Source organism: Chinchilla lanigera, unplaced genomic scaffold (genome assembly GCF_000276665.1).
Source record: "Chinchilla lanigera isolate Chin_1 unplaced genomic scaffold, ChiLan1.0 scaffold00019, whole genome shotgun sequence".
NCBI classification, from domain to species: domain Eukaryota; kingdom Metazoa; phylum Chordata; class Mammalia; order Rodentia; family Chinchillidae; genus Chinchilla; species Chinchilla lanigera.
This window is the reverse complement of record NW_004955420.1, coordinates 14,387,041-14,410,498: the sequence shown is the minus strand read 5'-3', so window position 1 is coordinate 14,410,498 and position 23,458 is coordinate 14,387,041. Positions and strand designations below refer to the sequence as shown.

The 23,458-nt window shown below is 58.5% G+C and overlaps 1 protein-coding gene and 1 long non-coding RNA gene across 3 annotated transcripts; one reads left to right on the top strand and one right to left on the bottom strand.

Annotated features, from left to right (window-relative positions):
• Positions 1-221: 221 nt before the first annotated feature.
• Positions 222-9,419, bottom strand: Lrrc15 (leucine rich repeat containing 15). Of its 2 annotated transcripts, none has more exons than XM_005383195.2 (2): positions 9,135-9,419; positions 222-2,576 (listed from the first exon to the last, which is right to left on the bottom strand). In XM_005383195.2, exons 1-2 carry the CDS (start codon positions 9,198-9,200, stop codon positions 843-845), a joined length of 1,800 nt encoding a protein of 599 aa, XP_005383252.1. In that variant the 5' UTR covers positions 9,201-9,419; the 3' UTR covers positions 222-842. The 2 variants fall into 2 exon arrangements, with proteins under 2 accessions (XP_005383252.1, XP_005383253.1); XM_005383196.2 differs by lacking the exon at positions 9,135-9,419 and adding an exon at positions 8,695-8,801 and having other exon boundaries at positions 235-2,576.
• Positions 9,420-14,916: 5,497 nt separating this feature from the next.
• On the top strand, positions 14,917-20,136 carry LOC106148378. Its single transcript, XR_001233777.1, has 2 exons — positions 14,917-15,621; positions 16,330-20,136. It is a non-coding gene; the product is annotated as an uncharacterized LOC106148378 (long non-coding RNA).
• The last annotated feature ends 3,322 nt before the right edge of the window (positions 20,137-23,458 follow it).

Here is a 23,458-nt window from a genome sequence, read left to right as displayed (position 1 = left end):
CGGGCACGCACCACCATGCCCGGCGACATTCTATTTCTTGGTCTGATGTCGGCTACATGATGTGCTCAGCTTGTGGAACCCACCCAGCTGTCCACAATCACACCCTGCTCTGAGTGTGAATATTAACTCCAACATAAACTCAGAAGGGAAAACCCTCAGGTGGGTGGAGAACACCGGGGCAACGAGTTCCCCGCTCCATCCAGGACCCATCGGCTGCTTTCACGTTTTCAGAAGTCAGAAACTCTACACGATTTTATTCCAGAAAGGCTGACATTTTCCAGTTTGGACATCCTCTACAAGGTGAACTGTCGTGCTGGTGCCTCTCCCGCTCCTCCTGGTGACGGTCACCGGGAAGGAGAGGACAGCGCTGTGCGGGAGGCCGGTGGCCGGGGCCCCCCCCGCGGTGGAGCCGGAGCACTGCCCAGGGCAGAAGGAAGACCGCAGCCTGGTTCTCAGCTTCCTGCGGAGAGAGCTCACGCTGCCTTAGAAGCAGAAAATCAAGGGGGAGGTTTTCATCGGAGGGACGGCGTCAAGCCAGCACACAGGGAGAGAAGCAAGAGCGGGGTCAGGACTTCCGGAACCTGGAGGAGGGAGGGCCCGGGAAGCATCCCGTGCCAGCGCCAGCGGGTGGGCTGGGGCGGGGACAGCTGTTCTTGGAGAGAAGCGGGGGGCAAGCACATGACCTGGGGCGCCCCCAGACCTCCCGATGGCCCGGTGGGTCTCGCTGAGGAACAAGGTCCTTCCAGACCCGCCTCTCTCCAGCGCGGCCCAGGGCTGCGGGCGGCACCCTCACGCTCCGGGTCCCGCCGTGCCCCCCGCCTGGGCCGGCTGCCGCCGCCTCCCTAGCACTCGTTGGGGCCCTTCATCTGCATCATGACGGTCTGGCTCCTCTTCTTGCAGCAGCAGCAGTAGATGCAGGCGGCGAGCGAGCAGGCCAGGGCGACGATGCCGATGACGATGGCGGCGATGGCCAGGCCGCTCTGGGCCCCGCCGTCCGTGTCGCGGCTGTCGGAGCCCCCAGTGGGGGTCAGGCCGGTGAAGTCCTCCGTGGAGCTGGTGATCTCTGTGACAGTGGACACAGATGTGATGTCCGGGTACCCGGGCGTTTCGTGGTAGGTGGGCACCTCAGGGATAGGCGGGACGTGGACGCTGGGGACGGCGACATTGACGTTGATGATGACGAGGGACTGGCCCCGGAAGCTGGCGGGGCTGGCGCACACCGGGAGGCTGTCCGTCCCCAGCCTGGCCCTGTTGAGCAGGAGCCAGTTGCGGAGCGGCAGGATGTCGGCGTCGCATCTCCAGGGGTTGTCGTAGAGCCGCAGCTCGCACAGGCTGCCCAGGTGGTCAAAGATGCCCAGCGGCAGGTTCTCCAGCTGGTTGTTCTGCAGCTGGATGGTCGTGAGCCCGTTGACGTGGGCAAAGAGGTTTCCCGGGAGCTGGCGGAGGCGGTTGTTCTGCAGGGAGACGTTCTGCAGATTGGTCAGTGCGCGGAACACACTCCCGTCCAGGTCCTGCAGCGCGTTGCTGTGCAGGGAGAGCTCGCGGAGCTCCGCCAGCCCGTTGAAGGCGCCGGGGGAGATGAAGGTGATCTGGTTGCGGCTGAGGATCAGCACTTGCAGGTGGTGCAGGTTGCTGAAGACGTTGTCGGCCAGGGAGGTGATGTGGTTGTCATAGAGCCAGAGCTCGCGAAGGTTTTGCATGGGCCCAAAGACGCCCGGGGACAGCTCCTTGAGGGCATTGCCGAAGAGCGTGAGCCGGTTGAGCTGGGGCAGCTGCATGAAGATGCCCGGCGGCAGCTGGGAGATGTGGTTGTCGGACAGGTAGAGCCGCTGCAGGTTGCGATTATTGTGGAAAAGCCCGGGGGACAGCGCGCCGATCTGATTCTGCTGCAGAGCCAGCTCCTGCAGGCTGCCCAGCCCGTCGAAGGTGCCCATGGGGATGTCCGCCAGCCTGTTCTCGTACAGCCGCAGCACCTGCAGTTTGCCCAGGTGCTGGAAGATGCGCGGCGAGAGCTGGGTGAGGCTGTTCTTGCCCAGGTTGAGCTTGGTGAGCCCCACCAGGTGGTCGAAGACGCCGTCGGGGATGTACTCCAGGTGGTTGCCGTGCAGCTGCAGCTCCTTGAGGTTGCTGAACTGTGAGAAGTGGGCCGGCTGGATCTGCACCAGCTGGTTGCTGGATAGCAGCAGCGACTCCAGGTTGTCCAGGCCCTGGAAGAGGCCGACGGGCAGGACCTGCAGCTTGTTGTTGGCCAGGCTGAGGTACCGCAGCGAGCCCAGGCTGCGGAAGGTCCCCGGCAGGATGCTGGACAGGTCGTTCTTCTCGATGCGCAGGGCGACGAGGGCCGAGGTGTTGAGGAACGGGGACTCGTTGAGCTCGGTGATGTGCGTGTTGAGGATCTGCAGGCTCATGGCGTTCCAGGGCAGGGGCGTGGGCACCACCATGATGCGGGCGCCCGTGCACTCCACCTGCGAGGCCCGGGAGCAGGTGCACTCGCTGGGGCAGCCGTAGAAGGCCGAGGCGGTGGCCCAGGCCTGGCAGCCCAGCAGCAGGAGGAGGGCGTGTTTCAGCGGCATGGCCTGGGGAGGGAGAGAGCTTGGGTTAGTCGGGGGCAGCCAACCGACACAGGGCTACCAGGTTGGGTTTGGGTTTGGGTTTTCTTGAGACAGGATCTCGTTATCAGTCGAGGCTGGTCCTGAACTCACGCTGTGGCCCAGACTGGCCACCAATGCACGGAGATCCTCCTGCCTCGGTCTCCTGAGTGCTGGGCTTACAGCCATGTGCCACCACGCCTGGCGTCACGTGGCTACTCTGAAGCCAGCATCAACCTTCAGTTTCCACAGGGGCCCGGCTTGGAACCCCGTGGCCGCGCTCCACCCAGCGCCCCCTCTGTGCTCTCACTGCCCAGGCAGCTGCTGCTGCCACAGGCTCCTCGTGCTCCCCCAGGCCCTGCCCTGGCTCGTGGTCGAGCCCACGTGGGACGGCCTCTGCGACGTGGCCCTGATCCTGGAGTGAGCATCTCCGGCATCCGTGCAGCCACCACACCGGCCCCGGGCACGTTCACTGAGCTCCCAGCAGGCATCCTCTTCCGGCCCCGCACCTCCCGGAAGCTGGGCAGATGGCGTCCACCTCGGTGGCCCTCGCAGCCTTGTGAGGACCCCACAGCCGAGTGCGCTCCAACCTTGGGGAAGCGGCTCTTCATTCTCTGCCTGGCCGGTGCCACCCACCAGCCCCATCCCTTCACCCACATTTCCGTGGGGGCTTCACGGCGTTTGGTTGCAAGCACATGGCTGACAAAGGGCCACCATTTGCACTATGGACTTGAACTCACCCTGTGGCCCAGGCTGGCCTCGAACTCATGGAGATCCTCCTGCCTCAGCCCCACCAAGTGCTGATATTGTAGGCAAGCGCCACCACACCCGGCTAATGCTACTGTTGGACACTGAATGAGGCCGAGGCTTCTGAGCTTCCTGGTCAGCTAGGGGAGAATGCTGACCTCTGTCCACATGCAGGCTGTGGTGGGCAGCAAAGGAGAGGGGGAGGGCCCGGCACAGGGCAGTGCCAACAGCTGCCCCTGCCAGGCTGGTCCTGGACCCCGCTGGGGCTCTGGAAGAGCACGGGGTGCTGCCTGCCCTGCCCGGCTGATGCAGGGACCGGCATTCCCCACAGTGTGAGGTCCTGAGTTCAAAGGGACCCAGGCTTCCCTCCTGCAGGCTAAGGCATGGCCGCTTCTCATCATTTTATGGGGCTGCAGGAACCAGGGAAACCGAGGCTCAGATCTCACAGCCGGGTCACTGGACTCCGGGGTGAGCTCTGGGGCGTCAAGCAGTCTTTTTGATGAGCAGAACCCTGAGTCAGAGGGCCAAGTTCCGGGCCAGGTAGGGAGGGATTCTCCCCCGACCCCACCCCAAGCTGGAGCCCGAGTCCTAACTGCAAACCACCCTGGCCTTGCAGTCTGCCTCAGCCCCAGGCACCACCGGCACGGAAGCTTTACACTCCTTTGAAGCTGCCCAAGCCTCCGCCTGTTGTCCTTTCATCCAGGACTTGGCAAAGGAATGGGGGTGGGGTGGGTGTAGCACACACTGTGATCCCAGCACTCAGGAGGCTGAGGCAGGAAGGATCACCTCAAGGCCAGCCTGGGCTACACAGTGAAACCCTACCTTAAAAAAAAAAAAAAGAGAGAGAGAGATAGGAAAGAACGAGAGAGAGACTGCATGGCCCAGAGTCTAGGCACAAGAAGCCATGGACACATCTAGACAAGTGAACGTGTGCAAATATCAGCACCCAAAATAGAGCGCAGAACAACTGCTTAAAGAGGGGTGCCACAGAAAAAGCGGCTTAGCAAGGCATGGTGGTGCAGGGCCAGTATCCCAGCACTCAGGAAGCTGAGGCAGGAGGATTGCAGCCAGCCTGGGCTAGATAGTGAGACTCTGTTGGAAAGAAAGAGAGAGAGAAAGAGAGAAACAAAAGTGGTCCTGCCCCCCCATCAAGAGGAAGATTTGGGGCCTTGGTTCTGTTTCTGTTTTTACAGTAACAGAAAAAGAAGCCTGCCCACAAAAGCTCACGTGAGCAGGACCGAACTGACAGAAGTACAGGAGCAGAAAAAGGAGCTGCTCCCAGGCCACACTGCCTGATCTGGCCGCACCCGCAGGGCTGTGTTCACTTCTACTATGTATTTCAAAGCAGGCCAATGGCAAACTGGAATTTTTTTTCCTTTTTTGGTACTGGGGATTGAACCCAGGGCCTCTGCACTGAGCTGCGGCCCCAGCTGGTTTTCATTTTTTAAGACAGGATCTTGCTAGGTTGCTAAGTCGTCCAGGGTGAGTTCCAACTTTCGACCCTCCTGCCTCAGCCTCCCGGGTGCTAGGATTGCAAGCACAAGCCCAGCTCCAGCTCATTTATTTGTACTGTATACTCTTCTGCCCAGCAGGCTCTGAAGATACTGTCAGAGTCCAGCATTCTGTAATGCAAACAAGAGGGCAGGCAGAGGGTCCCCCAGGACCCCCCCAGCTGGGGACGAGGCCTGGAGCCAGCCCTGGGAAGAACCGTGCCAAGAGAACCGAGCCGTCACTCCCTATAGGGAGAGACTACACATGGCCATGGCGGCGTCTGGGATGGACCACACTCGGTGACAAACATCCCGAGAATCTGCAGCTGTCTTTGGGAGCCCTCCGCGTGCATGAGAAGCCGTTTCCTGCCTCCCAGCCCTGCCCGGCCAACGCCCTCCACGGAACCCCCTCTATCCAGTGCAGGCCCTCGAGGGACAAAGGGGACCCAAGCAGGTCTGCGGCCCTGGCATACAGCGGCCTAATAGCCCACGCCATCCAGGAGCTTGGCAGCCGTGATTTCGGCAGTTAAAGGACCACAAAGCTGCATAATTACACCCTGCCCCCGGGGCCGTGAGTGCCTCCTCAGTCCAGGCAGGGACTCGGGCCAGCCCTGTCCAGCCCCAGGCAGGGGGAGCACTGGCGTTCATCAAGGCCTGTGAGGTCAGCAAGCCAGGCAGACAGACAGAGGACAGACGGCCGGCTCACCTGGACAGGACGCGGCCCCGCCCCAGGGACAGAAGCCTCTGAAGCAGGGCGAGGTGGCCTCGGGACTCTAAGCAGAAACATCCTGTGACTCAGCGGGGAACACATAATTAGTCCGCAAGCCTTGGGCTGCGCTGGGTATGAGTTGGACCTTTCCTGGCTAATACTTAACATCATCCACAGGCCTTGACTTTCCCAGCAGAATCCTTCTCTGTTTTTTGTTTGTTTCTTTGAGACAGAGTTTCACTATGTCCTCCAGGTTGGCCTTGAACCCACTACGTAGCCCAAGCTGGCCTCAAACTCCCAGAGATTCTCCTGCCTCAGCCTCCTAGTGCTGGGATGACAGGCGTGTACCACCATGTCCAGCTCTGCAACCATCTCTCCAGGCTCGTTTTGTTTCAAGTTCCCTGGCAGGGCAATCCCACCAGAACAGGGAATTCACACAGCCAAGAGCTATTCCAGAGGACCAAGGACCTGAGATGGTCCTGGCTCAGCAGGTGCACCTGGGGAAACTGAGGGCATTGCTCTTCCTGGCCTCCTAAATATAGCCTCATGGGGAGTGAGCCGGACCCTGGTCAGGCTGCAGGCGCCCCCCTCCCGGCCAGGATCCCCCATGGACCTTGTGCAAAGGGCCTGAGGTTGCCATCTGAGAAGCCCTACCTGGAGCTCAGACTGCTGGATGTCTGGACCTCTCTGTCCTGCTAACCCTGCCCCTCCATCCACGGCAGCACACAGGGCCAGCCAAGGAAGCTTCCTCGCTAGACCAGACCTTACCACTTTCCTGCTGGGAGCATTTAATGAGTTACTACATGAGCCTGGTGTGACAGTGTTCACCTGTCATCCCAGCACTCGAGAGGCTGAGGCGGGAGGACCACTGAGAGTTCAAGGCCAGCCTGGGTTACATACCAAGACCCTGTCTCAAAACAAAACAAAACAAAAACAAAAAAGCACCCAGAGCCTTTTGAGACCTGGTCGAACCATCTCACCATTTTGTAGATGGGAAAATGGTCACACAGTCAGTTGAACACACCTAACACCTCTCAGGGACCCTAACTGTGGCGCATGGTGAACTCCTGAACCTTACCACAGGCTTCAGGAGTTGTCCACTGCCGTCTGCCTGTGCTGGTTGGAAACGGGTGGCTTTGTTCCCTCTATCTTTTTTTGTTTGTTGTTTTTTGAGACAGGGTCCCGCTATGTAGCCTAGGCTAGCCTTGAACTCATGTCAACTGTCCTGCCTCAGCCTCCCAGGTGCTGGGATTACAGGTGTGCACCCCTACGCCCAACTGTTCCCTCCACATTACACTGCCCAGGACTCATATACAACCCAACTTCCACTTGTCCAGCCCTGTTATCCCACGCCTCACCCCTCTCCAGTTCTGAAGCTGTGTAGTTTGGGGCACTTCTCCCCTAAGATGTTGCAGGGGGGTTGGTCCCAGTAAACCCTAGCAGCCTGGAGGAGGTGGGAAGGGACAGAAGCAACCACTTAAACCGATCGAGGCCCCAGGACAGGACCAGCCACGCCCTCACCCTGCACCTTGGTCCATATCTGACTCCCGACACTCTCAGCCCTGCAAAGCCAAAGTGGTCACTGTTCTAAGAAAGAAAGTGAGCGGAAAAAAAACAAACCCTTCCCAGTCCCTCTGTGGGGATCCTCCCTCCGGGGATGGGGGAGGTCGGACGTGGCTTCTTGTGGAGGCCAGAGCAGGGCTATAATTAGCTTGGCAAGAGCAGCAGTAGGGAGAACTTCCCAGGACTTTTATGTTTCAGAGGAGGGTTGAGACAGGTCTCACTATATAGCCCAGGCAGGCCCTGAACTCACTATGTAGTCCAAGCTGGCCTCGAACTCGAACAGTGATCCTCCTGCCTCAGCCTCCCAAGTGCTGGAATTATAGCAGTGCACCACCACGCCCAGCTCCCAGCGCTTCCCTGAAAGAAGCTAGGACCTGCAAACACAGCCCTTTCTCAGCAGCACCCAGGGGCCCAGCGCCGCTAGAACCGGATCTGTGCCTAGTCAAAGCACATCGGAGGCAGTTTCCCAAGCCCACGTCCCAACGCCAAGCGAAGTCCTGGAGTCCAGGCTGCCGTTCCGTCCCGCGGTCAGGATATGGGGAGGGGAACTGCAATCCCGGCCTCCCAGCGTTCTGCAGCTTCTCATCCATCCCTCCCATTCTCCACATCTGGACTGACTTCCGCCCGCAAGCTCGCCACCCTCCTTTCTGGAGCAGGACTAGCAGGGTTCCTGGGCCTGGGGAGAAGCTTCCCGGGCCTCTCTGGGGTCCACACAGAGCCCCCCCGGACCGACCTCCTGGCTCAGCCCGCCTCGGCACCGTCCCTGCCAAGCCAGCCCGGCTGAGTCAGGACCACAGGCAAATTGGGCTGTCTGGCCTTGAATTCGCCCCAGATGTGCAGAGGCTGCACAGCGGAGGACGCGCCAGCCGTTACGGGACGATGTCAGTTAGAGGCCGGGAGCGACCCACGTCAGGCGAGGCCATCCCAGATAACCAGGAGCCGGAGCGGGCAGGTGACACTGGTCCTCGCAGGGAGCAGCCGGTCCCAGCGACGCGCGTGCAGCGTCCAGGCGGAGAGGCCTGCCCAGCAGCGCCCTCCCCACCCTCCGCACAAGGCCACCAGCCCCAGACACCCAGGTCCGGGGCCACCAGACGGGGCCACCTAAGCCACACAGAGTCAGAAGCCAGGTACCCGGGTCGAAGCCCACGCCGGAGCCCGAACCTCTGCGGAAGTCACACTTCAGTCTGAGAGGGCCCCTCAGAACGCTCCTGGGACCCTGCGGACAAAGGTCTCGTGGGTCGGGACAGACCCAGACTCAGGGCAGGGTCTTCGGCCACCGCAGTCCGTGCGTGGAAAGGGGACACGGGTGCAGATGGCTGAACACGGAGACAGACCCCCATCCCAGTGGGCGCAGCAGCCCGAGAGGGGTGAAGCCTGGGACTGGGTGACAGCGCAGGCTGCGTCCTCCCAGCAGGGCACCAAAGCCTCCCAGCCCTGGCCCTCATCACCCACGGTAAGGACTTGGGGTATGGGAGGGGCGGGATCTGCAGGGGATGGGGGCGCCTCCGCCCGATCCCCAGCCCTGCACCCCAGCCCTGCACCCCCGCCCCCTAGAGGGGACGCGGGTTTCCCCTCCCCGCCCGGCGGCGCCACTCACCAGAGCTCGGCGCCCACGCCGCGGTCACGATCTCAAGGGAGCCGTGTGGGGCTCAAGGCTGCAGCATGAGTGCGGCGGCCCCGCGCGCCCCGCTTTTAAGCCGCGGAGTCGGGGCGGGGCCGGGCGGGGCGCGATGCCCCCTGGGGAGGACGGGGAGGGGCGTCCCCACCTCCGCTCGGTGTCCCCGCCTCGCACGGCACGCGGCCCTGGGAGCCGCCTCCCCTGCCCCGTCCTGCCCGGGCCCCCAGACCCGCGGGCGCCAGGACCCAGGGCCCCCTCGGGCCCGCGGAGCTGTCTGTCCGCCTCTCTCCTTTCTTTAATTTTAAACTTTTTTTAAGGACATAGCTTCAAATTTACAGAAACTTGGTAAAGATCATGCAAGGGACACGCAGGCTTAGCCCAGGTCACCCGCTGGTAGCATTCTGGAGAAAAGCATTTACCTTCCTTCCCGAGGAGCAGCTAAAACCATCCCTGGGTGCCCCCGAGACCGCGGTGTGAAGGGCCATAAACCAGAGGCGGGAGCTTAAATGCGCGGGGCTTCTCCTGCGTGGGAACCAAAGCGCGAGAGAGAGCACCGTAAAAGTGGATCCCAGGAAGGAGGCAGCAGGCCTCCCACACGGGAGGGGCCCGGGATGCAGCGGGAGGGGAAGAAGGGAGGGATGCAGACTGTCCTGTGCACCGGCTCTTCACAGGGGCCAAATCACTGGGATCGAAAACATGGACTAATAAAAATGTTTAAAAATTTTAAAAGTAGTGCAAACAGAAAGAAAGAAAGAAAGAAAGAAAGAAAGAAAGAAAGAAAGAAAGAAAGAAAGAAAGAAAGAATTATCCCTACAGGATCTCTCACAAACAGCATTTCCGTTTCTCTCTGTCATCTCGTCCCCCACCAAACTCATTTTGCCCCCTCTGGGATATGGGCACACACAGGTCTCCAAGCTGGGAACAGCAGTTAAGGGGTTCCCTGTGTCCCGCTCTATAGTTGCCCCTCTCTGCCACTGTTCCCTATACCTAGAAGGGGGATCGAGATATCACTACCGAGACAGGTATGCTGGCACACACCTGGAATCTCAGTACATGGGAGGCTGAGGCAGGGGGATCCCTGAGAGATCGAGGCCAGCATGGGCTACATAGTGAGACCCTGTCTCCAAAGAACAAAAACAAAAACAAATCACACTCCTGGGGAAAGGAGACAGGAATCCCAGCTGGAGCCCAGCTTCTGCTCAACAGGACGTGGGCAGCTTGGGGCCGAAGGCTCCCTCCTCGCCTGGCTCAGTTTCCCCTCCGCGCTGCGCGTGGAGAGCGCTGTTGACACACAGTGCCTCCCAGGACTCCAGGGTCTTAATTAGTGTTTGCCTGGGCTTTGAGACCTGCCATGAAAGAGGACATAAAAGTGTGCGGTGTCCTTAGGGATACAGTCATTCGGGTGGCCTGGCGCGGTCAGGCCCTGCAGCCTGACTCACGCGCACTGCTCCTGCCCGGCTCCGTGAGTCAAGCCGGACACAGAGGGCCTGGACCACACAGCGCGGCCGGGCAGGTGTGGGAGAGCTCCGCTGCCAGCCTCCTGCATCTGCTCTCCCCAGCGTCCCCTCCAACAGCTGTTCCCGCCGCCCCAACCTGCGCACCCTGCTGACCTGTTCCCCGTCCCGCCCTCTTCCCTGCCTTTGAGTCCCGACATTCGGCCACCCTCGGCCAGGCCCTGGGCTTCGAGCTGTGGACCACACAGGGATGGGCTCCAGGAAGTATCTGTGGGACAGAGACCCCCAGGGACCTCGTTCTGTCTTTATACCAAGGTTCTCCGCCTCACCGGGACATTTGGGAGCAGGTGATTCATTATGTAGCCCAGGCTGGCTTCAGACTCATAGCAATCTTCCTGCCTCAGCCTCTAGAGTCCTGGGATTACAGGCCAGCGCCAACACCCCCGGGTGCTTCTTTGGGGGAGCGTGGTTTCATCTCTGGCTTCTACCTTCAGGTGCCGCTTGCATCTCCCACCCAAAGTTATTGGCAGACGTCCCCTGTGGAGGTTACACACAAACGTGCACACACACACACGCACACACACACACACATGCACAGTTAAGAGCTACTGATGCATTAAAGAGCCCTATGAGTCATCACCTGTTTCGCAAACAAGGAAACTGAGCCCAGGCTGGCTAAGTGATGTCCCCGAGTCCTGCACCAAGTGGCAGAGCCGGGAGGTGAGCCCCAGTCCGCAAATTATGCACACCCCTGCTTGAGTATGTGACGTGTGCCTGCTGTGAGGGAAGGCGGCCACCTCTGGGGCACCCGGAGCGGGGACGTGGGGAGGAGGGGAAGCCCCGAGGCGTCCTCGGGCACAGCTCGGAATGCAGTGCGTTTAAAGGGCTGGCACCAGAGCCTGGTGGAGAAGACGGCCCTAAAAGTCGGGCAGGAAGCCAGCGTGATGGGGCAGACCTGTGATGCCAGCACCGGGAGGCTGAGGCAGGAGGATCACCAGCCTGGCTACACAGGGAGACCTTGTCTTGAAAACCAAACAACTATATATAAATGCACATAGAAAAAGGTTAGAATATGCACAAAACTGCTACAGTATCGATGGGTTTTTTATAAATGCAGTGGTTTTTATGTTGCATGGAAATAAACTTGCATTCTTGAATTGCGTCTAGTAGGTAATTAGGACAACTATTTTAAAATACAAAAATAAAGCATTAGTCAGTTATGGCAGCACAAACCTGTCATCCCAGCCCTCTGGGAGGCTGAGGCAGGGGGATAAAGAGTTCAAGCCCTGCCTGGCTAACTTGGTGACTTAGCGATACCTTCTTTGTCTCAAAAAATAAAAAGGCTCAGCGCAAAGGTCCTGGTCAATTCTCAGTGGTGAGGACAGAAAGGAAGCTCCATTTCTTCAAGGCTTGCTTCCTGTTACACTGAAGCCCGCCTCCCTGGAACCACCCCGCAGGGCTTCTGGCCCGCGCTGAGGCTCCACTGTGCCCGCCACTGGCCACACACAGCCCCCCGCCCCCGCCGTCCTGAGTAGTCACCACGAATCTCCAGCATCCGCTCAATGAAAGGCATTCCCGGGGACTCGGGCTGGCCCACAGTCCCAACAGGGCGAGGCCAGCCTGAGACAGCCTGGCCAGGGAGCAGGGCACACGTGGGCCACGAGGCAGGCAGAGTGTGAGGTGTGACCCGGCCAGGGATAGCAGGACACTGCTGCTGGGGACGGGCAGTTTGGGCACAGGACAAGGTAGGGTTGCCAGGGGAGGGGGAGCAGGGACAGCTCAGGCGGGAGGTGGAGCCCATTCACCGGAAACATAGTGATGGGTGTGCTGCGGTGCCAGAAGGGGCTGCTGGGATGCAGGTTAGGCCCCCATAAATAGGTGAGCCAAACATGGCAAGAGTTAGACCACATGGTTCATTTCCCACCTGGAGGTGGAATCACAGCTCGACTGTACTGGGAACAAGACCCTGTCTGTCTAGTCACTCTGGCACCCCACAGTTGCCCTTTAATGTCCAACATGGCTGCACTGCCTCCTGCCTTCACATCTGTATTCCAGCCTAAGAGGAAGCCAGGCTACTCAGTAGGTCTGAACCTCAAGCCTAAGCTGAAAGGGCGTGCTCTACGAGAGAGCTAAGAAGCCATAGATGAGAGACCTCCAAGTTGTGCTGATGTTGGAGAGCCCAGAGCTTCAGAACCTGCAGGTCAAGGAGGCAGCTCTACCTGTGAATTCCCTGTGCTGAAACTCACATACGTGGGCAGGTTCTCAGGGGGTCTGGGTAGAGCTAGGGAATGGGAAGGGGAAGGAGCCAGGTTGATAGTGCACAACAGAGATCCCAGCACTCGGGAGGCTGAAGCACCGATCGCATCAGGAGGATTGCCACAAGTTTGAGGCTAGCCTGGGCTATATAGTGGGACCCCGGCTCAAAACAAAACAAAACAAGCCAGGCATGGTAGTGCACGCCTATAATCTCAGTATTCTGGAGGCTGAGGCAGGAGGATCATTGCAAGTTCGAGACCAGCCTGGGCTACAAAGTGAGCTTAAGACCAGCCTGAACTGCATAGCAAGACCCTGTCTCAAAAAGACAAACAAACCACCAAAACCAAATCAAAACAAAATAAAACAAAGCGAGGCAGCCCTGGGATCTCCAGTATGACTGAGGCTGGCAGAAGAGGAGCCCAGCAGGGACGGAGGGGGGTCAGCAAGGAGGGCAGGGCGAAGGCCAGGCGGGGAAGGCGCGGCTTTCTGTCCCTGTCTTTCTTAACGGGCTTTATTGTGTCGAGCAGGAGCTGCAGAGCCCCCAACCTCCCAGCTGTGCAGCCCTGTCACCAGCGTCCCTCCCACAGCCGGAGTCGGCGCTATTGCCCAGAGCCTCGGTTTACCTCAGGGTCTGCTCGGCGTAGCTGGGAGCCGGTGCCGTGTCAGAGACACAGGGAGTGCAGCCCTGGGAATCGGATGGCACCGATCGCATCAGGCCACCGTGACCCGGGACAGCGAGACGTGTCGGGGGGCACTCAGCCTTTGGAGGGGATCATGGCAAGCAGTCTTTCACGTTTCTTAACATGTGAGCATTCGCCATGACCTTGGTCGAACCCCACTGGGAACAGTCTCCCAGCACGCGGGCTTTGTTCACGACAGAACCGACCGCAGCTGTAGGCGGAGTGGGAGAGACGGGGCGGGTGCAGTGACAACTTAGCGCTCGGGCCCCAGCAGCCAGGAGCCGGATGTGCGCTGTCACGGAAGGCGCCGAGCTGCCCGTGAGCCTCTGACCCCAGGGTGAGCCCGGCGACGGCCCCTCCACGGCCCGCGCAGGACTCAAGCGAAGCTCGCGGCACAGCTGTCCTCTGCCCTCCTCCGCCTGTGCGGGATCCACGCTGGCAGTCAGCAACAGGGACAGGGGTGACCCTGGAGGAAATGACTCTATTATCTCCCTTCGTGTCCCAGAGGGACAGGCTTCGGCCCATAGAAAGGGCAACATGCCTTCAGAGGGCAGGGACGCCGCTGACACACGCGCACGGGGCGATTTCATCAGGGCCACACCCCGGAGGCCTGTTACACGGACTCAGGAGGCCACGCGGTCACCGGGAGATAGGATCTCAGCGAGCCACCGCCGTGTGCGGCGGCTGTGGATTGAAACATCATGTGACACGCGGCGGTCGGAGCGCCTTCCTCATGCGGGAAGAATGAAGCCGGAAGCACTGGAACCGTGCACAGTAATGATGAGACAAACAAGTGAGCAGTCACCTCCCGGACATCCAGGGACAGCGCCCAGACTCACGGCCCTCCGCACCCGCTTATTAGTGGTGTTCCTCCGAGGCCATTTTCCTAAGAGCGCTCCTGCTCCCGGCCCGGGCCCTGGTGACGATGACGCGTCAGCCTGCAAGCGGTGGGTGGGGGAGAGAGTGCTGCTCCCGTGAGTCGCCACCTGCCAGCCAGCGGCCCGGCTGACGGGGACAGATCCACGCCGACGCCGCACCGTGCGAGACAGGCCAGTGGCCAGAAGCACAGGGACACGCCCACGCCGCCGTCACCACGGGGGAGCCGAGCGGAACCAAGCCCACCGTGGGGCAGCGCCTCGTGCCCTTCCTTAGCAGAGCTGCTGGTGGAAAAGAATAACCACTCCCTGCCCTCTCGTCCTGCCAGCGAGCCCAGCTCCTGCGGAGGCTGAAGCAGGAGGATCCGGAGTTTGTGGCCAGGAGACTTAGTGAGCCTCCTCTCCGAGTAGAACTAAACGAGCAGACAGAAAATGATGTGTGGGCACAGGGCCCTGGTGCACCGCTGGCAGAGGGGGAGAGAGTACAGCTCTGGTGTAAAACGGGACGGAGAGTCCTCAACACACAAAGCACAGCCTGACCATGTTATCAGCCAGGCCACGCTGGGTGCTCATCCGAAGGACCTGGAAGCAGAGCTCAAGGGGAGAATAGTGCGGCCGGTTCACACGCCTCATTCACAGCACCAGAGGGTGCAGGCAGTCCGGGCACCCGTAGACCAATAGAAGAACGAAGTGTGCTAGCCACACACCAGGGATTGTTAATCTACTATTATGTTTTTCTTTTCTTGAGACAGGGTCTCACTATGTTTTTTATTTGGTTGTTTTTTTTTTTTTTTTTTTTTTTGGTGCTGGAATCAAACTCAGGACCTTGTGCTTGCCAGGCAGGTGCTTGTGCCACTGAGCTATATCCCTGGCCCTAGGGTCTCACTATGGAGCTCAGGCTGGCCTCAGTTACTATGTAATTCCAGGTGATCCTCCTGCCTCAGCCTCCCGTGCTGGGATTACCATGCCCAGCTCAATTTTAAAAAGAAATTCCCGAAGGCGTTATGAGATGAGCCAATCCTAGAAAGACAAATACTGTGTGATTTCAGCTCTGTGAAGTCCGCAGAGACAGGCAATAGGATGGTGGCTGCCAGGCCTCGGCAGGGGGGGAGAGGACTGATCTTCCTGGTGCAGTTTCTGTTTAGGAAGATGAACATGTTTCACAAATGGGCAGTGGCAATCGTTGCACAAAAATATCTCGGGAGGCTGAGGCAGGAGGATTGCAGTGAACTTGAGGCCAGCCTGGGCTACACAGTGAGTCCAAGGCAGTGAGACTTTAAACTACACAGTGAAGTTTTGTCTCAAAAAGAAAAAAAGGAAAAAAAAAAAAGAAATGAGGGACTTAGGCCACTTGGGAATGGGCAGGGAGCCCCCCTTGGCCGCCTGGCCCGTCCGGGGGTGCTGCTGGAGCCATGAGGAGGGCCGGCCTACCTCAGGGTGACAGGAACATGAGCCATCTCTCCTGTCCCTGTAATTTTGCCTTTTATATTTTTTCACATATTCCTGCCGCTGACGGATGGCTTTTATGGTGGAGGAAACATGCTTCGAATTCCCCGTGCTGTAAAGACCCCGCGCGCCACGCGTCCCCTGCGGGGGACCTGGAATCAGCCCAGAGTGACAGCGCTGTGCTGCTTCCCACGGGTAACCACCGGGCTCCTGAGGCTGGGCTGCACCCGGGAGAAGTCGGCCAAGGCCGGGATGTGCGCCAACTCGTCAGGGAGCGTCATTCCCGCCCCAGGGGACCGAGACGCATACACAGGGAACACGAAGCACCCCAAAGCCAAGCCCCATAGAACCAATGCATCCTGAGTCCCCATGCAAGCAGGAGGGAAAGGTTCACCCAGTCAGGTCAGATCAAAGAAGGCAGGTCAGGGGGAGGGGAGGTGGAGCAAGGGCTTTGGAGGCTGGAATTCTGAAAGCCACGGGGCCAGGGTCCAGCAGGAGCCCTAGAGAAGGGCAGAGGGCCAGGCCAGGCAGGGTGTGGTGGTGCAGCTGATCCGACCAGGTCTGCACACTACTTTACCTTTTCCCATGGGTGACTAGGAATCACCCTGTGTGCAGAGAGTCTTGTTGCTTTCATTGTACAGGGACCTCCACCCCCCTGGACCCACAGACCTGGGGCTTGTCCAAGTGTAGCCGGTCGGCCAGGCACATGTCCCCTAAAATGTTTTTCAAAGCACCTCCCCGCCCCGTTTTTCCTCGGAGGGCCTGAGTGGGGAGCCAGACAGCAGCTGGGGGCGGGAGGGGGCGCAGGGTTGCGGGGGAGGGAAAAGTTCTCTTTGTCCCAGAGCAATTTATGCAACTAACATTTAATTGCAGGCTTTAATATGAGACTTCCAAATTTTACAGCGCAGTAAAACACGGCCGCCTTTGAAATGATTAAGCGAACGACATCACAGTCCTGTCACGCAGCTGCCAGCGCGTCACTGCACCTAATTAAAGGTCAGGCACCGGAGCTCGGACCTGCGTGCTCCTTAGTCACGGAAGGGCCTGCTCTGTGCTGCAGAAACACGGCCCCGCAGAGCCGCATCCTCCCGTCCTGCACGGCTCTTCACCCCCACCTCCAGCTCCTGAGCAGCCCTCGAAGGAACAGGAAGTGGCCATTCCCTCACCAGCAGGAGAACGTGCGGGTTCAGAGAGGACCTGAGGGCTGAGCAACCACTTCCCTCCTGCAGCCTCCGTCTTCCCATCCAAAAAGTGGGAGCGCTGGGCAAGGTCACTAACCATGACAGCCAGTTCTGCTGTGCACCAACCATGTCTTCTTCCCCTTGGTGGCTGGCCTAGAACTCCCTATGGAGCCCAGGCTGGCCTCGAAGTCATGGTAATCCTCCTGCCTCAGCCTCCCAAGTGCCGGCATGACAGGCCTGTGCCACCACACCAGCTCCCCTTCGCACCCCCTTGCCCAGCCTCAGACGCTCTTGCTCATCAGCCCTGCCCACCGCGTGTGCCAGCCTGGGCCCCTGGGCTCCATAGGGAGCGACTCTGCCAGCCCAGGTGGCATCTAATGCATGGGAAACGCCAGCCGCAAGCCCAGCTCCACTGCCAAACGCCACGGCCTGAATCTCAGAAGCTCGAGTGGGACCTCCCAGCGTGGGCTGCTTCCTTCCCAGCAAGTGGAGGAAAGGTTCACCCAGTCAGGTCAGGGGGGCCTCGGCTGACCCTGGAGCAGGGACTCTGAGCACAGGAAGGACTGAAGGACTGTTGCTTGGGCGACTTAGTGTGAAGACAGCCCTCCTTGGTGCGGCCGGGTCCCCAGGGAGCCTGTCACTGAGCCGCCGAGACACAAAAGGCGGCTGAGGCCAACGGCTTGGGGAGCTGCCTGGGACAGGGGTGCCGGGTTGGTGGAGGGTGCGGGCACACACAGGGAACAGACACCAGGCGGGCGTCTTGCACCTCAGGAACGCCTCGCTGGCTTCCCGGGCCAGGTGGTGGGTGTGACCTGCATCCCCTCCTCACGGAGCAGCCAGGTGACCCACCACACACAGCCCCTGTCCAGAGGGCCCTTCCAGGAGAAGCGAAGGGACCTGGGGGAGGGAGAGCAGCTGAGGCCCAGCTGGGATGCCACAGTGGCGCAGGAGAAGATGCATCAGACACACACAGGGCCGGGATACAGCTCAGCGGCATAAGCACCTGCCTGGCAATGCAAGGTCCTGAGTTCCGTTCCCGGTACCAAAAAACAAACAAACCAACCAAAAAAACCAGACACATAGCTGATCACTCCACTGGGCCGGGCCCAGCCCTGGAAGGTGCCCCGGAAGACAAATCTCAGGAGGCACCCACTGGTTTGGGGCACCCCTCCCCCTGGAAACAGCCAGCTGAGAAATGCCAGGCATGAGCCAGGTGTGATGGTGCACTCCTGTCTTCCAGAACTCGGGAGGCTGAGGCAGGGGGATCACAGTGAGTTGAAGGCCAGCCTGGGCTACCTGGTGAGACCTTGTCTCAAACAACAACAAAAGCTTCAGCCGCTGGTTTACCTGTTGGCTAGGGGGCGTGGATGTGTGCGCCTAGTGCCCACGCCAGCGCCGCACCTGCGTGTTGTCTCCGAGTGGGTAGGACAGCCCCCGCGGCTGTGCCAGCAGGGCCTGCGTTCCCGCACCCAGCGGGCTCCTTCCTTCCCCTGGGCAGGGCTCTGGTGACCAGAAGGTGGCAGCTACACCCCCTCTCCTGTCACCTGGGGTCTCTACAGCCTGATCCCAAACACAAAAGCCACATGCTCCGGGGGCACCAAAGCTCCTGGTTCCAGCCCCTCCTCCAGGACAGCACTGCCCGCCTGGCCTGGTCCCCTGCCCAGGAGGGGCAAGGAACCACAATCCACCGGACCAAGGAGCCCCGCTGGGGACGGCAGGACACCCAGGGCGAGGGGATGGGAGAGGACCATTCCTTCTCGATGCTGTGACAACAGCGTGGAGCCCGAAAAGGATCTCAATCTAAACGGATCTAAAATCCAGCAGTGTGCATTCCTGCTGAGCTCTGAAGGGGACTCTTCTTGCTTCGGCCTCCTTGGCCACAGCCTCAGTTCTCCCGGACACTCACCACCTTCTTCTCCATCTCCTCCTTTTTTGTTTGAAAGGCAGGGTAACCCTAGATAGCTCAGGCTGGCCTGGAACGGAAATCCTCCTGCCTCAGCCACAGGCTTGCCAGGATTACAGTTGTACACCACTGCGTCCAGCTTCCCTGCTTCCTTTTTCTGAGGAGGACACTTGGGATTGTGCCGGACTTTGTGGACGGTGCGGGTGAATCTTCCGCCTCAGGGCCTTCACCTAATGGCTTCTCTGAAGTCTCTTCTGCCAGCCGAGGTGACATCTGCAGTATGGGGACCAGACCGAGGACAGTTTGGGGGCCATGAGCCCGCCTGTCACAGCCAGGGAGCAGCTGCCTCTGCCTGGCCTGCCGGGTGACTCTGTTTACATGCATCCTTCAAGGCAGGACAGGTGCTTCACAGAGAGTCCGCTGGCATAAAGAGGAGGAGAGACCTAGAAGGAAGGAGAACAGCTTTGCATAGAGCACAAAGACAGGCGAGCTTGGCTAGTCTCTGCCCTTCGATTCAGTGTTGCTTTTCTTTTTCAGAAAGGCTTGGTTGCTCCTGGTGATGAGAGGCTCACTACCTTCCAAGAGGCGGCCTCCTCTGTCCCTTCCCATTGAAGAAAAGCCCTGATGTTCTCATCATCGCTGGAAAATTAACAGCCCCGGAGCCTAGGAGTAACGACAGAGGGGACTGGACAGGAGGCAGGGTCATGAGGAGATCTCTGAGGCACATCCTAGGATAGACTGTTCTTCTTGGTGTCTCTGGGTGGGTCTCCAGGGCAGGACCTGAGGCGAGGAACGCCATTCCCAGCGCTGGGGGTCAGCAGAACTCCACCAAGGCCAGCTCTACTCCCAGCCTGCAAATCAGCTGGGAAAGATGTGAACTGAGAGCAGGATGTGGTAGCTTGTGTCTGTAACCCCAGCACTCAGGAGGCTGAGGCAGGCGGATCACTGCAAGGTCTCGGCCAGCCTGGCCTACAAAGTGAAACCGTGTTTCAAAAGAAAACAACAACAACAAAAGAAAAAAATAAAAAGAATGCCAACTGAGGGGGGCGCAAAATAGAAATAGGAACCTGTTTGTTTTCTCTCCTGGCATCACTGGAAACCTAAGTTCCTCCAGGCTTGGAGCCGAGCAGAAGGCTCTGGGCTGAGGCTGGGGGCCCCGGCAGGTGGAGTCTGTGGAGGGAGGAGGGGATGGGGACAGCCACCTCAGAGGCCCTGCGTGCCTGTCTTCCTGAGCTCACTGATGTCTGCATGCCTGGCCCCCCTCATACCCTAAAGCACTGTCCTGGTCAGCCCTGGGCTGTGAAGGGGGCAGCCCAGACACGGCTTAGGTCTCAAATGCCCCCAGGCGTGGGGCGTTTGGAAGGGGCAGTACTCACCAGGGGCTCTGCCCGTGGAGAAGTGTGTGGCTGAAGGTGCCGGAGGTGCTGGGTCACTGGGACGGCTCTGGAGGGTGCTTCCCTCTCGCTGGCTCTTCCTGCTCTCTCTCTGCTTCTTGCCCACCAGCAGGTGAGCAGCAGGCCTCTGCTAGGCCCTTTTAGCCAGGCCATTTTTGCCCTGCAGCAGGGAACCATGGGCCGAACCCTCTGAAGCCATGAGCCCAATAAACCTTTCCTCCTTTCAGCTGTAGGTGTCCGATGTCTGTCTCAGTGAAGAGAAATTGAGCCGGCCATCCCTCTCTTCTCCTTCTAAGCTGGTGACCAGGGCTCCCCACACTGCAAAGCACCTTTCCACCCTTTACCTGCTCTGGTTCAGAGCACCCTGGTAAGGACTGGGAGACTGAATCAGCGGCAGAGCTGAGACGACTTTGCCATTCCCACCACAGGGGATGACTCCTGTGGGCTCTGGGTGGATCCTGCTGGGACAGGGCTGACCTGCTGCCACTTTAGCCTCACTGTCACTCAGACCCTACCTCCTTTCTCTCCCCTCTTTTGTGTGCATGTTGTTTTTGTTTCTTGGTGTATGTGTTTGTTTGTTTGTTTGTTTGTTTTGAGACAGGGTCTCACTGGAACTCCCAGGGATCCTCCTGCCTCAGCCTCCCAAGTGCTGGTATCACAGTCATGCTCTGCCACACCCAGCTTCCTGTCTCTTTAGTCCCTCTTCTTTCTCCTTCTCATCAGCCATGGCCCCCACAAATAACGCTCAGCTCTGAGGGAGACCCCTCTATCTTGAAGGGTTAGCACCCCAGCTCAGGAGGTTCCTGTGTATGCCCCTGACCAGTAGGTCCTAGCTGGGCAGCTGGTCCATCCACCCCAAGAGAGCCCAGGAGACTTGCATTGTGTCTGCCTGCCCCAACCCTAGCCATGTAGTTCCCAAGTCTGAGCCTCAGCGTTCCCATCTATAAAGTGGGATAACAACGCCCATCTCCCCAGGTGCTGGGAAGGGCTGGGAAAGTCACCCTCGTGACACCAGGAGTGTATCTGATGTTTAATAAATACCCGATGAAGGCGGCAGCCCTGGACCACAGGACCCTCCCACGAGGTGGCTTTGGAAATACCAGTGCCCATGCAGGACAATAAACCCAGCTGTCGGGTGGGCGGGGTGCAGGGGTCCCACCGCACTGCTCTTCATTTTCCCCCGGGCATCGGACTGGCCACCGGGCTCTGCATGTCTGTCTTTATGGTGTTGACGGACCATCCTGTGACATTCCAGTGCCTAATGAGGGGGTGCGGGCTGCTGGGCGGGAGCCTGGCCTCGCCCGCCGTGGGCACGCCCGGGAGAGGGGAGGTGTTTAGGGCGACTGCTCCCAAACACTCAAGGCAGCTCCAACCCCGCGGAGCCCAGCCTGCGGGCGCTGGGAGGCTAAGTCAGGCGTCCTCCGCGGGGGCCAGGAGGGAGGGGAACAAAGGCCAGCAGGAGCTCCGCACGGGCAGCCTGATCGTGCCCAGGAGACGCAAGGAAACATCTAGAGCTGGAGACTCGGAGCAGACAAATGGGTGAACTTCCAAACCTCAGCTCATCGCCGCTGCCCCCAAGGGGAGGCCACCTCCTGCTGGAGCCCCTGGTCCAGGCAGGCGGAGGGGCATGGGGACAGCAGTCAGGGAGTGACCGGGAAGCTGCCGTGGAGCAGGAGCCTCTGCCTCCCCCTAGGAAAACACACAGAAGAGTTACAAGGTGCTGACGAGGCCTGAGGAGCAGCCTTCTGCAGACCTCTGGCCTCTAGGGGCTTCGTGGTGCCTGTCAGCTCCCCTCGCCAACACCTCACTAGGAGCCTTCCAGTCCATAACTCCCGAGCGCCCAATCTCAGTTATTTGTGTTGCTTCACTTTTAAAATAGTCAGTCATGGTGGGGCACACCTGTAATCCCAGCACTCAGGAGGCTGAGGCAGGAGGATCACCGTGAGCTTGAGGCCAGCCCGGGCTACACGGTGAGTTCAAGACCAGCCTGGACTACATAGCTAGACTCTGTCTCAAAAAATAAAGCAACAACAACAAAATCACCAAACTTTAACTCTGATTAAGAATACAAAACGGATCAGTCTCACCGGAAGTTGGGAGGTGGAATGAAAAGGAGCACACAGGACAAACATAAATGCTGGTGTCCACACCCAGAGCATTCAGAGACTGTGAGAGCTGGCTGGCTGGCTGACTGGTGTACTAGGATAGAAGGTGAAATTTAAAGTCACAAATGTAGCAGGGCATGGTGGTCCGCACCTGTGAGCCTAGCACTCAGGAGGCTGAGGCAGGAGGATCCCTGTGAGTGTGAGGCCAGCCTGGGCTCCATAGTGAGTTCAAGGCCAGCCTGAACTATATAGAGATCTTGTTTCAGAAAACACAATAAATTACAAATGTAGAACTGCTTATGGTGCCAGAACTTCAAAGTTGAATCACATCACACTGTTGTTTTTTGGGTCAAAAGTGGTTAAATAAACCAGGTATAGTGGTGTATACTGGTAATCCCAGTACTCAGGAGGCCGAGGCAGGAGGATTATCCCAAGTTTGAGGCCAGCCTGAACTATATAACAAGACCCTGTCTCAAAAACAAACAAACAAAATTGTGGCTAAATAGCAGACATTTCATATTAGTAGAAATATATAACATCAGTAAATTAAATTTAACTACAATTTTTGGCAGTGTTGGAGATAGAATGGCTAAAAAAAGTTTTAAAAGGGCAAATCAAAAGTTAGATAACCAGATATAGAGATGATTGCCACTATGTTCAAAGAGGAAAGAAAAATCCATGCCACCTCTGGAAAGAGAAAAGCTGAATACTTTAAAATGGGTGGCTGGTAATTTTATAACTAAGTATGCATGCTTTTAAAAACCGATAACCACTAGAAAGGATTTTTGGCTTTCATTTTTTGGTGTGTGGGGCTGAGACAGGGTCATGCAATGTAGCCTAGGCCAACTTGAATTCATGGTGATCCTCCTGCCTCAGCCTCCTCAGTGATGGGATTACAGGTGAGTGCCACCATGCCCAGGAGAGAGGATAAACAACGGTACAATAGAGAGAAGTAAAAGCCAAAAAAATACAAAAAAAAATGCAAAATTGAACAAGAAAAAATAAAGATGATATAAGGATTTCTTGAAGGTAAAACTAAAGATCCAGTCAAGGTTTTCAATCTAAATAAAAAAAAAACACTATTAAAAACATTAGCCTAATAAATTTGAAGAAGTAGAGACAAAACGGATGATCTCCTAGAAAGTAATGTAGTGAGAGCGAGGGAACAGAAAACCTAGCAGATGGGTAATCCCCGGAAAACGCGGGATCAGTGGTTATAAACAAACGGCGCCCGCAGGCGTTGCGCACACTGGCGGCAGAATCCAGAGTGGCGCTGCATCCGAGGCGTGCGCTCTCGGCCTCCTGCGGCCTGCAGGGAAGCTTGGAGCAGCGATGGGAGCTTGGTTCCCCAGGTCGTGGGGTTGGGTGTGCTTCCTAGGAGGGGCCGGCAGAAAGAGCTGGTCGCAGGGGCACTGCCCCTGGAAAGAGCCCTCCCTCCCGCTCTCCCTC

What these genes read in the sequence shown, in the direction of transcription:
- Lrrc15 (XM_005383195.2), bottom strand. Translation starts at nt 9,200, where the DNA reads ATGGCCCTTCACACCGCGGTCTCGGGGGCACCCAGGGATGGTTTTAGC. An exon ending in GCTGCTCCTCGGGAAGGAAG is followed by an intron (nt 2,577 to 9,134) that starts GTAAATGCTTTT and finishes CTCCCTCCCCAG; the next exon opens with GCCATGCCGCTGAAACACGC.